Source organism: Haliaeetus leucocephalus, unplaced genomic scaffold (assembly GCF_000737465.1).
Source record: "Haliaeetus leucocephalus isolate CR32 unplaced genomic scaffold, Haliaeetus_leucocephalus-4.0 Scaffold92, whole genome shotgun sequence".
In the NCBI taxonomy this organism is placed as follows: domain Eukaryota; kingdom Metazoa; phylum Chordata; class Aves; order Accipitriformes; family Accipitridae; genus Haliaeetus; species Haliaeetus leucocephalus.
The window spans coordinates 8,702,412-8,716,047 of NW_010972528.1; the positions used below are offsets into that span (position 1 = coordinate 8,702,412).

The 13,636-nt window shown below is 33.6% G+C and overlaps 1 protein-coding gene across 7 annotated transcripts in view; it reads right to left on the bottom strand.

Moving 5' to 3' along the window:
- Window positions 1–13,636, bottom strand: part of PHKB (phosphorylase kinase, beta) — a 90,986-nt gene that overhangs the window by 43,346 nt on the left and 34,004 nt on the right. For all 7 annotated transcript variants that reach the window (XM_010585044.1, XM_010585045.1, XM_010585041.1 and 4 more), the window contains 5 exons: window positions 10,645–10,740; window positions 8,754–8,951; window positions 7,984–8,041; window positions 4,265–4,342; window positions 2,189–2,347 (listed from right to left, as the gene is read on the bottom strand). In XM_010585044.1, the coding sequence (XP_010583346.1) occupies window positions 2,189–2,347; window positions 4,265–4,342; window positions 7,984–8,041; window positions 8,754–8,951; window positions 10,645–10,740 (589 nt within the window). The remainder of the gene's footprint in view (window positions 1–2,188; window positions 2,348–4,264; window positions 4,343–7,983; window positions 8,042–8,753; window positions 8,952–10,644; window positions 10,741–13,636) is intronic.

Sequence of the window (13,636 nt, forward strand, 5' to 3'; positions counted from 1 at the left end):
CAAATGATGCGCAGGGCAATTGCTCACCACCTGCCGACCAACACCCAGTTAGTCCCCGAGCAGCGATTCCCTGCCCCCCACTTCCCAGTTCCTATACTAAATGGGACATCACATGGTATGGAATACCCTGTTGGCCACTTTGGGTCAGCTGTCCTGGCTGTGTCCCCTCCCAACTTCTTGTGCCCCTCCAGCTTTCTCGCTGGCTGGGCATGAGAAGCTGAAAAATCCTTGACTTGAGACTAAACACTACTTAGCAACAACTGAAAACATCAGTGTTATCAACATTCTTTGCATACTGAACTCAAAACATAGCACTGTACCAGCTACTAGGAAGACAGTTAACTCTATCCCAGCTGAAACCAGGACATGCATTTAGAAAAATTTGGACCGCAACAGGCAGACACTTGGCTCACAGACAGAAGAAGAATCTAAAAAAGTTATATTGTATGCTTGCCTACACAACAGAAGCAAAGAGGCTGAACAAATACAAATTAATTGCTATCCTTGAGGCAACACAATTTCTGGAATGGATGATGAATTGGGAAACCAGTACCTTCCCAGAAATCAAGTGTTTGGAGTCAGGCTTCCACTTAATTAGCAACCACCAACAAGCAAAGTAACACACACAAAGACTTTCACTAAGGACAAGATTGTTATTCAGGTAGGTTTTCACCCAGAATGGAGAAAAATTAAATGCACCGATATAAATTAGTATGAATAAATTGAGTTCCTGATATAACAATCACTGGTGAGTAGATTTAGCTTTGTGATAAAATTCCCAGACCCTGTTTCCAAAGATTGTGAAAAAAAAGGAAAAAAATAATATTTTGAATAAAGGGAGGGAGGAATGAAAATAGTGAATACAGTGAAGAGAAATTTTTACTTTAAAATAATAAAGGAAACAGTTACTAATGACAACTTTTCAAAAAGAGATTTAGTACAATTATTAAAAAAAGTGTAAGAATGTTCAGCAAAGAATTGAAACAAAACAAAAGGAAGTTACATTACTCAAACAGCATTTAGCAAACAATAACTACAATTTATTTAACCAGCATTCCTCAGGTATAGAAATACACAAATATTACAAGATACAAGATGAATAGTAGCAAAATTATTACAGTATTCCTGCACACACATTTGAGGATTACTTGGCTAATACTAAGAGGTTAAATAATTTTTTTTTTCATTAAAGGCGAGATTGCCTGCATTTACTTTACAGTGTTGGCTAAAAAAGGAATTATGCAAGGAATACAGTAAAACCAAACAGGTGGAGCACCAGACAACGGACTCTGTTCCTCCATACCTAAAGATAAAGCCGCTGTTCTTGCCAAGACCTGAATTTTTAAACTCCTCTTCAATCTTTCTCATTTTTACTACCAACAGCCTGTTTCCCTTTACAGTGTTCAGAGAAAAAAAGTTTTCAGAACTCAATCTACTGATTACCAGGTAAATGCTGAGTGTGTTAAAATAAAGTAATAAGTCTTTCTCCTAGAAGAAATATTAACAACAAAAAAAAAAATCTTAACTATGAAGATTTTTCTGGCTTAACAACTGTTTTTATATTAGCCTTTGAATCATCTCAAGTGAGAACAAGAGTTCATTTGTGACTGAAATTCACCATAACACCCTTCAATGGCCAAACTTTGAAATGCACTTTCAAATGCTCATCTAGTCTCTTCTATTTTAAAGGAAGGGTAAAAATAACACAGATTGAAGAAAACATTAACTTAATCTCAGACTGCAACTATTCAAAATTTAAACTTGTCTTGCTTAAAGCAGTAAATAATTTGAATCACTTAGAAACATCACTGCACAGGTGCAGTTGACATAGTTAATCCAGAAAGTGTCATGTTAATATATTTTGTCATGATGAAAAGGGAGTAAGAGGAAAAGCCAGGAAAAGAAACAGCAAACAAGAAACCTATCATGTTTAGAAGATTTTCAGTATTCCATAAAATATTCCAGTAAGCTTCATAGTATGCTGCATGCAGCATAAAATTTTAACATAAAGAATAAAAAGCAATTGTTGCCTATCACGTATGTACCAAAGCGAGGACATACATGCCACCCACAGTTCATTCAAAACTCAAGCCAATGTGTTTGTTCAGGTTCAAGAAAAACATTAACAAGCTAAATATCCTTCACTTCTGATGAGTCAAAACCTGATAGAATTTCCTCAGCCTCTTACCCAGGAGTTTTGCAATGATGTAAACTGCCTGTCCCCACAAGAAAAACTTTCCATCACATCCATTGTTACTGGGAAACCGTTTCTGACTGCCAGGGTTCTTCTTTTCCAGTTCAACAAAATCAGCTGGCACATAGTAATACTTGGGTACAACAGGACACCCTACGGAGTTTTAAAATAAGTACAGTAAGTAAATAAATTCCACTTCCCTTAAAATTTGATTGTAGTCCCCTAATAAAGCTAAAGTGGATTCAGAACAGGAAAAATTATACCCTAGCAACGATTTGATTTAACAGAAAGACTGTTGTCATGCATTATTATCTCTCAAAACCACAATCGGTGTAGGAAATGCAGGGCAGTATTAAACTACCTTTATTCTTCACCAAACATTTCCACAGAACACACACATTGTCTGTGTAGCACCTTACTGTCCAAAAAAGAAAAAAAAAATTCACCTAAAACAAAATGCAGTACAGATAACAAACCATAACGAAAAGAAATGAAAGCTGCATTGAGTGAAACCCTTGGGGTTTTTTTCTCCCCACATTTAACACCAGCTCAGTATTAGACAACATTTTTAAACTAAAATCTTGGCCAACAGTAGTCAAACATTTAATTAAACGAAAATTCTAATTTTTTGCAAGTATGAAAAAACAAGTTAAACCCAGCATTTTAAGTTTGAAACATCATGAAACAAAATGGCATAACTTCTTCATTGGAAGATAGCATACCTTGTGTCTAGAATTATGCCACAGGTATTACTGATCATTGTAGATTAATAACCTTTATTTCAACAGTTTTTAAGCAGACAAGAGTCAGGAATTTAGAAATATAATTACAAATGATTCACCTAATTATACGCAATACAAAAGCAAATTAATATGCTTTCTGCAAAATTAAATTTCACCTTAATTTGTTTTAATTTTGAATTTAATTGGATAAGAATAGGTAATAAACAGAATAAAGTTCCAGTGTCTGACTATTAGCTTAGACAAAAAAAAAGTATTACTGGCAAGAAGCTGAGAAAAATTGAAAAGTGAGAGTTACTAGGGATAGACTACTCAAATGAGTGAGGTACCAACACACCTAGAAATTTTAAGGTGAGACACTCACGATGACATTCAACGAGAGAAACCACAAAATTAATCTAGTGTCTGTGGAACTTCACATACTCATTAATAATGAGAAAAAAGCAATGATCAGCAAGGTCAGAAAATTTGCTATGTAAAGAAAATTTGGTAAGGAAATATTTGTATTTCTTGCAGAAACTAGTTCACTTCAACAAGTATTCTAAGTTTAAAGAACAAGTCAGACTAAAATATTCTGCGTCTACTTGTGTAACTGTACCACAGATGTCAAGAACAGGTGACTAAAGATGCTGAGTTTTAAAATTGGATTGTCAGTATAATGAAGCTGCTTCTGTTCTCAGGCCATTTTTTTTTCCTCCCACTCAAACTTATGGTCTTTTTCTCTTTTTTTTTTTTTTTAACTGCATTTTGGATGGATGTGCCTGTAGGCCATCAATAGCCTTGTCTGCAGTTCCACCAAAATTCTGGAGTGCACAATTTAAGTAAGAGAACGTTAATATAAAAGTTAACATGTTGCTACTTTCACTGCTCTAAGCTAGAAACAATTTCATATTCATATACTAAATTATTTTTTAAATCTTCTGAAGTTAAGTGACAATGAATGACACAAGTAATTCTCAACTGTATCCAGGTGGAACACTGAAACAATCTGACTGTTGATAGTTAATATTTTCCTGCAAAGCTGAAGTGAACTTTGTAAATAATGAAGCGTAGGCAAAGGAGGGGAAGAACAACTGGGTACAGTGTAACCTTAAATTTATATCAGCAGCATTTTTCCAGACAACATTACTTTTATTATCATACTTTATGATGCAATGTATCTGCATCAAAGAGATTATTTAGTATTAGTATTTTGCCATCAGGAGACAGTGATATTATTACTTCTCCTTTGTTCTGACTGCAATATCCATTAATAGGAATGCCAGTATTTTAATAATTTCAGATTAATAAAAAGCTACAATGTTTTAGAAAAATGATTACCAGATAATACCTTCAGATGTATGCTGAAGCAAAGGATCCAGAAGATCCTGATATTCCTTTACTTGCGCAGGATTTCCTCTAAAAACTCCTAAAAATAACAAAAAAATAATTGATTGAACGGAAGAAATAACTTTTCTGTGAGCTTAGTGATCATAAAAGAAGAAAAAAAATCTGGTGTTTATTTTTCAATGGGGTAATGCCTACACGGTAAATAGTTCATGAAAAATAAAAGACTCGACTGTAGATCCTCACTTACTACTACAGCTAAATCTCACAGGGATCATGAATCAGCCACTCTCTTATTAGCTTAAACTGAAATCAATGGCAAGTTACACAGGATAGTAAAGCAGTGAACTTACAGAGACTCAGAAACTGGACACAGACAATGAGCCCAGCTAGCTGTAAATAACTTCCTTAATTATAGCAGAATGAAGAAGCAGAGCTTTTGTGTGTGTGGAGACAAACAGGCTGGTTCTAAATCTTTAGGACAGAGTTGCAAACTGATTTAGAAGTGAGTTGCCTAGAAATCCCAATAAATAAATACAAAGGGTACTTGAAGTAGTAAATCGAAAAATTCCTCTCCAAAGATTAGACGGAATGTTTACATTGGTAATTTATATAGGTATTGATATTTGTGTATTACAGAGGTCTAGAACTGCTGACACACCTTGAGATATTAAACAGAACAATCAACTCTTTATGATGATGCTTTTGGGGAGAAATTGGTAAGTTTGGGAGTAACAGTGCCTTAAATGTTTTTCTAGCAGAACTTAGTCATCCCGAAATGAACCTGATCAATATTAACATGACCAGTGTTCAGTTCATCAAAAGTTCTTACATGAAAAGATATATCAAAAATACCAAAAACATTTCTGTTCATGAAGGAAAACATGGATGAACTTGACAAGTCACACTGACATTTTACAATAGAACAATTTTTAACATTTAAAGGGAACAAGTTAGATGAAAACTTTTCATTGTACATCTTTCATTCATTTCTTCCCATGGTTTTCCTTTTCAGTTACCTTATTCTTCCATATTTTTAAAAACAGCTGTAATGTTTCCCTCCCTACCTTATCCTACAAAATTACCATAATCCTCCACATTCAAACAGAAAAGTAAAAAAGCTTTCAAAAATGCTAGTCAAATACGTCTTATTCAAAAAATAGCCATATTGATTTATTTAGTTCAATCCTTTCCCACAGCCATAGATACATATCTACTACCCAGACAGTCCTAAACAATTTCCTTTTGAGGAAAATCCCAACAGGAAATTAGTACTAAAGCAGTGTTTTTGTATTCTTAAGAAGGGTTAATTCTGAAAGGCAAAAATAAGACAAAAGAAAACCACAAACTCACCCACTGAGAACAAATGTACCAGAACATCTTTATTAGAAAAAGTTTAGATAAGATTTTTGTTAGATATGTTTATGTGTGTATGATATTATTTATATATATGTACAGATGTATTTATGTGTATGACATGGTTAGATATGTTTGTCGTTGGTCTTTATGTTTAAGTTTAGATTTTTTTTTTGTTTTAATATATATATATATAGTTAAAAAAATCTTATCTTTTATGTTATTTTAAGAATATCCAACAAATTATTCTGCTGAAAAGCCAGAGTGCAGCAGAAAGCTGGAGTTTGAGTACTGTATAGGAATTTCTTTCTTTTCGTGGCTCTTGAATGCTCTATGCAAAAAACAAAGCTTGACAAGTGTTGTTCATTACATTTTCAAATATTCCTAAGTGTATATACAGGAAATGAAATCACTTGCCAAGAGAAACAAATGCAATGAAAGTTTGCATACAAAAAAGGGTGTGTTTAAGTGACACACTGAACTATTTCAAAACACTTGAGCACAGTCACGACCTAGGAGCAATAGGATATTCTGACTATTTGTAATTTAGTCTTATTGGCAGATGCTGTAGAGGAAAAAAAAGATGCATTTATGTGATATACAATTGCTTTTGTATTAAGAATCATCTAGTGAAGGTAACAGTTGGGTAATAATGATCATCATCCAAGAGGAACAAAACAGTGTTAATACTACTAGAAAACGCATAACTAATTCAGTAGTATCTACTTGCCAGAACTGTTCTAACTCTCCATACCTTAAAAATCCTAAAAAGCTATCATTGACAAAACAGAAAATTTGATGAGCTAATTAGTTTGTCTTCTAGAAGAAAATATAAGTAAATATATAGTTACTTGATATAGTTCTGCTAATCTTTCAAAAACAAAATTATGAAAGAAATTTTGCTGATATGAACAAAATTGGTGGATTATGGACTATGATATACAGGACTCTCTCCTTCCCTATTTAATAGAGCACTGTCCTACTGTTATACAGGTAACAAAATCCAGCTATCAGGAGTTAAGATATTCAGTAGCTTAATACACTTTGCTTGAAAAGGCTTTCCTTTGTACTCTGCAAGTGTGTTGGATGGGCAAATAGGCTTTCAGCTGAACCAGTATTCACAATGTAGCAGCTTGAGGTTTTTCCAATGTGTCCATTGTAAAGACATTCAGCTGTAATCTTCTCCTCCTATTTCATTGCCTTTTTGCAGTTTAAGTCGCTCTGTATATGCTTCAAATTTTGCATTAAGGAAGCTTGTGGATTTGGAGATATGTGCACAAAATCTACTAACAGAATTGTTCTATTTGATGAAATTGTGGTACAGGAAAAAAGACATGGACAGTATGTGCAAAATATGTATTTTTTACTTTTTCTTTGTAATACAAGAAGAGTAAAATGCTTTCTTTATTCTTCTGCTAACTTCAGTTAAAAATTATTATCTTTCATGTTTTTCCCAAAACTGCAAGTGGGCAGCATTAAATGTCAGTGCCTTTCTCCTCAGTTTTGGCATCACTCTGAAAAATGTCAAGCATTCCTTCAGAAGAAAATCAATTGTGAAACTTTATTACATCTTCAAACAAAATATTTTAATCTGTGGGTGGCCACAGAGGAGTCTAGGCAGATAGCAGATTTCTATGCCCCTCACCATCTTTATTTGAAAACTATTTCACACACTAAAAAGAAAAAACCCAGATGGCCAGATTTTCATCCATTTACAAATCTTTTTGATGGCTGTAACACTTACTCATTTTCTTATTCAGACTTTTGTTCTATGTGACTTGTAGCTTCCGTCCTGAAATCATCCCAATAACTTTTTTGGTATGTCTTCTATCCTCAAGACAAGGTCTAAGTAGTGGTATTTTTGGTGGTGGTGCTGGTGCGTTTTTTTTTTAAATCAGAGTAAATGGCTACGTGAAAAAACCTGGCCAGGAAGCACAGGCATTTCAAAGAGAAACTAGACCTTTTCTGGTTTGCTTTCTTCTCTTCTGAACTCTGTTTCAATTACCACAGAATATCCAACTTGAAAAGACCTGCTGCAACATTCAGTTTGTCCATGTGTTCTCTCTTCCACTTCCTTTTCTCTCATGTGCTGCTGCCAAGTTCTGATACACTGTGGAAGTTTTTAAGGCTTAAAAGGCAATGCAGGACTGAATGTCACGGATTCAATAGCTCACATTAAAAGTGCTGAATTATAAGGGGTTGGGTGCTTGGGGTTTTTTAACCCATGAGACAGAACTCTCAATGGGGTATTTAGTGTCACTGCATTAAGGTTTATTTTGACAGGACAGGAAAATCATTTTTTATCTTTCCTCTATGGGCTCATGTCTCTAATGCCTTTAAAGAACAGGAATGTAAAGCTGTACTTACCATCAATTATCATGAAAATAAAAAACAGAGGAAATTCACACTCAATTCCATCAAAAAGCTGAAAAGAAGAAAAATTAATCACACATTTCATCACTTTGGTTTAAAGAAAGGTATTTGAATATCCTACTGAATAATTTCAAAGCAACAAAACCCAAACATGAATTCAAAAACATCTTAGTACATCAACTTTTTGTTTGGGTTACAGCTTCTTAATTCTATGGGCACGTCAACTGTGCCTTTACATATGCTGTGGCTCATTCTCAAGCAGAATATTTATATAATCAATGTTTTATTTTCCAGAGAGAAGCTATTGGGGAGGAAAAAAAAGTAAATTTTCATTTAGATACCTTTACTGATAAATACTGTGGTCAAAAGCAAAATTGTTTTCTATACACTCAGACTGTAGTCAGCTGTGAAATTAAATAAAATGATAAATAAGTTCCTTATTTATGTGAAATCAACTGTACCCTAAATGTAAATGGAAGCACATTCATTACAAAACGAATCAACAACTAACTTGCTGACTTAGCAATCTCTCAAAACTGCACATGCCAAATTACAAAATGCATCTGCTTCACTCAAAGCAATTTGGAATCACTGTGCAATTCAAATTGCAAATACTGGGGGGGGGTGTCCGTTTTTGGTTTTGTGGGGGATTTTGTTTGGGGGTTGGGGTTTTTTTTGTTTTGTTTTTGGGTTTTTTTTAAAGTACTGCCTAAACATCTTAGAAAACCAAAATCTGTCCTTACATAGGCCAGGTATTCCTTTACCTTAATTTCTGCTGGTTTATAATAACGTCGTGTTTTGTCCTCCAGCGCTGTTCTGTACCCATCTCTCAGAAATCTTTTAAACCCATATTTTCCTTTCAATTTTCTCATAACTTTATCTAGTGTTTGACTGAACAAAACCTCATCATCCAAAGCAAATGCAGGATAACTAAGACAGGGCAAAAGTGCTGCATCAGTATTCTGTAGAAGGAGAGGGAGAAATAGCACATTACAAATTTAATGAGATCTCTGACAATTCTTTGATGCACAAAGAAAGACGGTTTAACTTACTAAGTGAAATATACATTTGGAACGTTATCTTATCTTTATCAAAATCATACTACTAATATATTAGTGTGCAAAACAAGGCTTCTAAAGATGTGTAAGGATGAACTACAAACCCAATATTCAGAAATATGATTTAAAAGAGAACTCATCTGACTCAGAATCTGACCTACTTTGTAGTTGATAATCTGCAGGGATAAGTGAATACATTCTAGGACTCTGTGGTTTTAGAAACAAAAAATATCCTCCAGGTTATTCCTGGAGGAAACACAAACATTTGGGTTTCTTATGCTCAAAAAGAATCACAGACAGTTTACAAAGATGCTATGCTGAGAAGTAACTATGATTAAATCATCATTTTTGAAAAGCTTTTCCAAGAATATTCTTCAGGTGCTGTAACAAACAAGCCTATCTGATTTACACTTAAGGTGATGAGGGAATAATTTCAGGAAAAAACGAGTAGCATTTCTCAAGAACCATGTGCAACTATGATGAATTAAAAACACATGAAAAATTACTAACTAGTGCATCACCACTACAGGTAAGCTTACAGCAACACAAAAAAGTAGTTTTAAGTTATAATTCTTATGTCACGCGCAATTTTGTTATTCCGTTCTGCTGACAAATCTAAGACATTCAACCATTTAAAATACCATTTTTTTGCCTATATCATTGATGTGAACCCATAAAAGGAAAAAAAAAGGACACAAAGATTGCTTCTGTAGCATAAGTAACTTAAGAAACCAGCTTCTGTTGGAATATTTCAAGTCTCCAGGAAATAACAAACTGCAGAAGAGTTCTAAAAGACCATTAGACTATAAAAAAGTAGCTGACAGTGCCTTTTATTTTAATTAACCAGTATTACAACTCTGCTATAATTCTTCTACACAATGAGTAAACTATTAATGCTGAAGATTAATAGTCTGTTTCAGGAACAAAAATGCTCTTATATCCCAGAATGAAATTAAAAAAAGCAGTAGAACCCTATTAAAACTCATTTTAAATTACTGATTTTCAAAAACCAAATTTACCTTTGATGCTAGTACTGAAATAGTTTTTTTTAAAAAATTAATCTATACTTATGTCACTTAGATTTACTCACTGAGGAAATACTTATTTGTAACAGTAGCTTATAATAACAAGAAATCCTCCATATTCAGCCATTTATGATAAGCCAACCTTAAAGGCTTTTTTTCTAGACAAAAGAATGAATTAAAGCTAAAATAAAGTGTTTCAAAAATGCAGGTACTGAGTGTATAGTGGAAACTAAGCCAACAGAAAAACAATCACTGAGACTGCAAACCCTACTTAAGTTACTGCAGTTCATTATTATTTTAAATTTCATTTTAAAATTGTTTAGAAAGCTACCACCAGGCTACCATTTTAACCTAAATATTCATAAAATAAAGAATGCCATCATAATTCCACTTCAGAGAAAGAACTACATCACAGTGTAGATGTGCTTTAAGAAGCAAAACTTTAACATATTCCCAGCAAATTCCTATCTTTATTAAGCAGAACATAATTCTTAGTTCTATGATGGCCATTATGTTCACATCCATTTATTTTCTCCACAGTCTGTTGAGGTGAACTTCATTTAATTACTTACATGAGACCTTGACTCTCGGGGTAGCAATGAATAGAGAGTCTGTCTGTTACGGTTATGGGCATCAAAATCCACAAATATAACAGACCAAGAGCAGCCCTGTAAACAGAACATCAAATTTATTTAAGAGGAAAAGAAGAAAGGTTAGCATATGCTGGTGAAACTAACTGGTTCTTTGTTTTGTTTTGGTTATGTTGTAATAGTCTGGAAGCTGGTAATTTTAATCAGAGAACATAACACAACATCAAGTTGAAAACAATTTTCAAACGTATTTAGTATAGCCCAAAATAGATGGTTTTATCTACTACTGATTATGAATTACATGATTCATTCAAGCTATGAACTCTTCCGTCAATTCTTGAAAAATGACGACTATATTAAGGACAAACAAAAAAGTAGTCCCTCCCTGTGACTGCAGGAAATGTTCCAAATAGTGATGCTGAATATTTCATTACAAGTCTGTTAGAACACAAATAATTGTATATTCACCTGAGGTACTGCTTTGGAAAAGGACTTCCATAGCAAATAAAGATGACCTGCTTTTCAGCTATTTCAAGGTCTACGTTACCAACATCTATTCCTTAGCAAAAACCATTTCCTAGTAAAATTCTGTAATTTTACACTATATCTCTCTGACAGCTTTTTGATACTTTCTGAAACATTCGGAAAAATTCCCCTCGCTGAAATACTGTTTAAACAGAATCAACAGCATTTAAAAGTATTATCAGTAGGCAATTTCTTGGAAACTCAATGCATTTTGTTAATTAAGAGATAACTTCACATATGTTGTAATTGATAATGAATCTCAGTATCACTATCCCATTGGAAGACACATTCAACACTGAACTTATTCCGTTACTGTCATAAATACCATGCCATAAATTTTCACAAATTCACTAAATTTCTCCTAAAAAGCAGTTAGTTTCTTTGGTATACTATTCTCTTAGGAACACTGTGCCAGAAACCACCCTCTTTAATTATTAAAAACTTTAATTTCCAGCTAGGTTTCTACATAACTAGCTAACAACCCTTCTTTTTGTGTCAGTACTAGCATCCATACATTTGGCTTTCCAAACAACAGAGGTTTTTTCTTACTTACTCTTTAGCCGCACTCTAATTATACATAGCTATCGTACAAATACTCAGCTTTTGCTTTGTTAGGCTAAACAAAACATGTTTTTCCACTGTCCTCATGGAAAATAATCTCTCTGTTCTCTTAATCATTCTAGCAAGACATACTGAATAGTGCTGAGATAAGAAAGTACACAAATAATCACATTTGCTTTGGTGATTTGTTATTCTACTTTCTTCTTAATCCCCATTCTGATTATTCACAAACCTCTAAATTCATCTACAAACTCTGAACAATCTGTCTACATGTGTGAAAATGCAGTTTCAAAATCTGTGCATCAGTAAAGGATTCTTTGGGGATTAAAAATCAGACTAATTTGCATTTCATAAAACCCCAAGCATCTTGTTTTACAAATGAACTATTTCTCACTTCTCTAAAGATTGTAAAGTTCTGTAGTAAGGACACCTTACAAAGGCTTGGGTTTTTTTTCACATATAATTTTTTTCACAGACTAATACAGGATATGTAGCTCATATACTAACAATTGATTATACTATGACTAGGTCAAACTTGAAATGGTGTTCATCTTGTCACTAGTAGTCCCATTTTAGTGCATACATGCATGTACCATGCACTTAATTCATTAGTTCATTAACTTGCATTGCCAGTAAACACATGTCCCCTTATGTAGTATTTTTGCTGATGTGTAATTTTTTCTAGAAAAAAAAATTGTAGGTATTGTAGCTAAACTGGAATCCTTACATTAATGATACAAATGCTAAGCTATTTATACTCTGCGATACTCTGAAACCAGAGGTTTGGGTTAACCGTGTCAAGCCCACAAAAAGATAAAATAAGTGACAGTACTTTTAGCAGTGATGATTCTAAAACAATTAAGTAAAAACAACTGAAACACAACCAGTTCAGACTGCATCTTAAATGAAAAAAAAAAAAAAAAAAAAAAAAAAGGCCCACTTTTATAGTTCTTCCATACAAGCTTCAGCAGAATTTAGGATGATACAATGATTTCAGGATCTGGCTACGAACACTGCACAGTTAAGGATTATAGCAGAATTCTTATGCCAATGTCATACATATTAACTACTTCAAACAGATTTATAACTATTGTTTCAGAGATATAGAATACATTGGGAATAAATATAAGAAATTTAGCATAGGTCATAAAGCAAAATAATGAGAAACTAAATAGCTTCATGTTAAAAATTCTCTTCTCAATGCGAAAACAAATCTTTCACTGAGGGAATGTTAGGATTACAGCTTGACTGTATTTTTATGCTTATAACTACCACTTTTTATGAAATACTTCTGGTATGATGGAGATGAAAAAGAACAGCATTTAAAAACCATGAATTAACTCCTTTTTACACTAAAGCATGTAAAATTCAGATTAAACAAAAAGCTAATCAGTTTTCAATTCATAATTGTTCTTTTTTCTATCTGGCACCTAGAAAGCATAGCAAAGGATGCATTAAAAATATTCAAACATCACTTAGGTAGTGCTTTGTTACAGAACAAATGGTAGTATGATTTCTTAGAGAAATATATACTTTTTTAATGTTTTCTAGAATTCAGGGAGGGAGGGAAGAACACTTATGTGGATATCAACAGTAAGTGACCTTTATTTTGTCTTCTCTGGGTGTATCCATGAATGCACAAGGATTCATGATATAGTAAGAGATACATAACACACATGCATGTGTGACAGCAGCTACAATACTATGTACTTGTATTTATTCAGTCTCTTCCAGCATTCACAGTGTGAGTCAAAAAATCTGCATGGAAAGGCTGAGCAGTCTGCTGTCCCCAGCCATGATTTATGCAGGTTGCACTACTGTAGTTGCAGGTGCAAACACGTTTCTCTTGAGGGGCTCAGCAGGATTTCTCAAAGCTACTGGAACACAG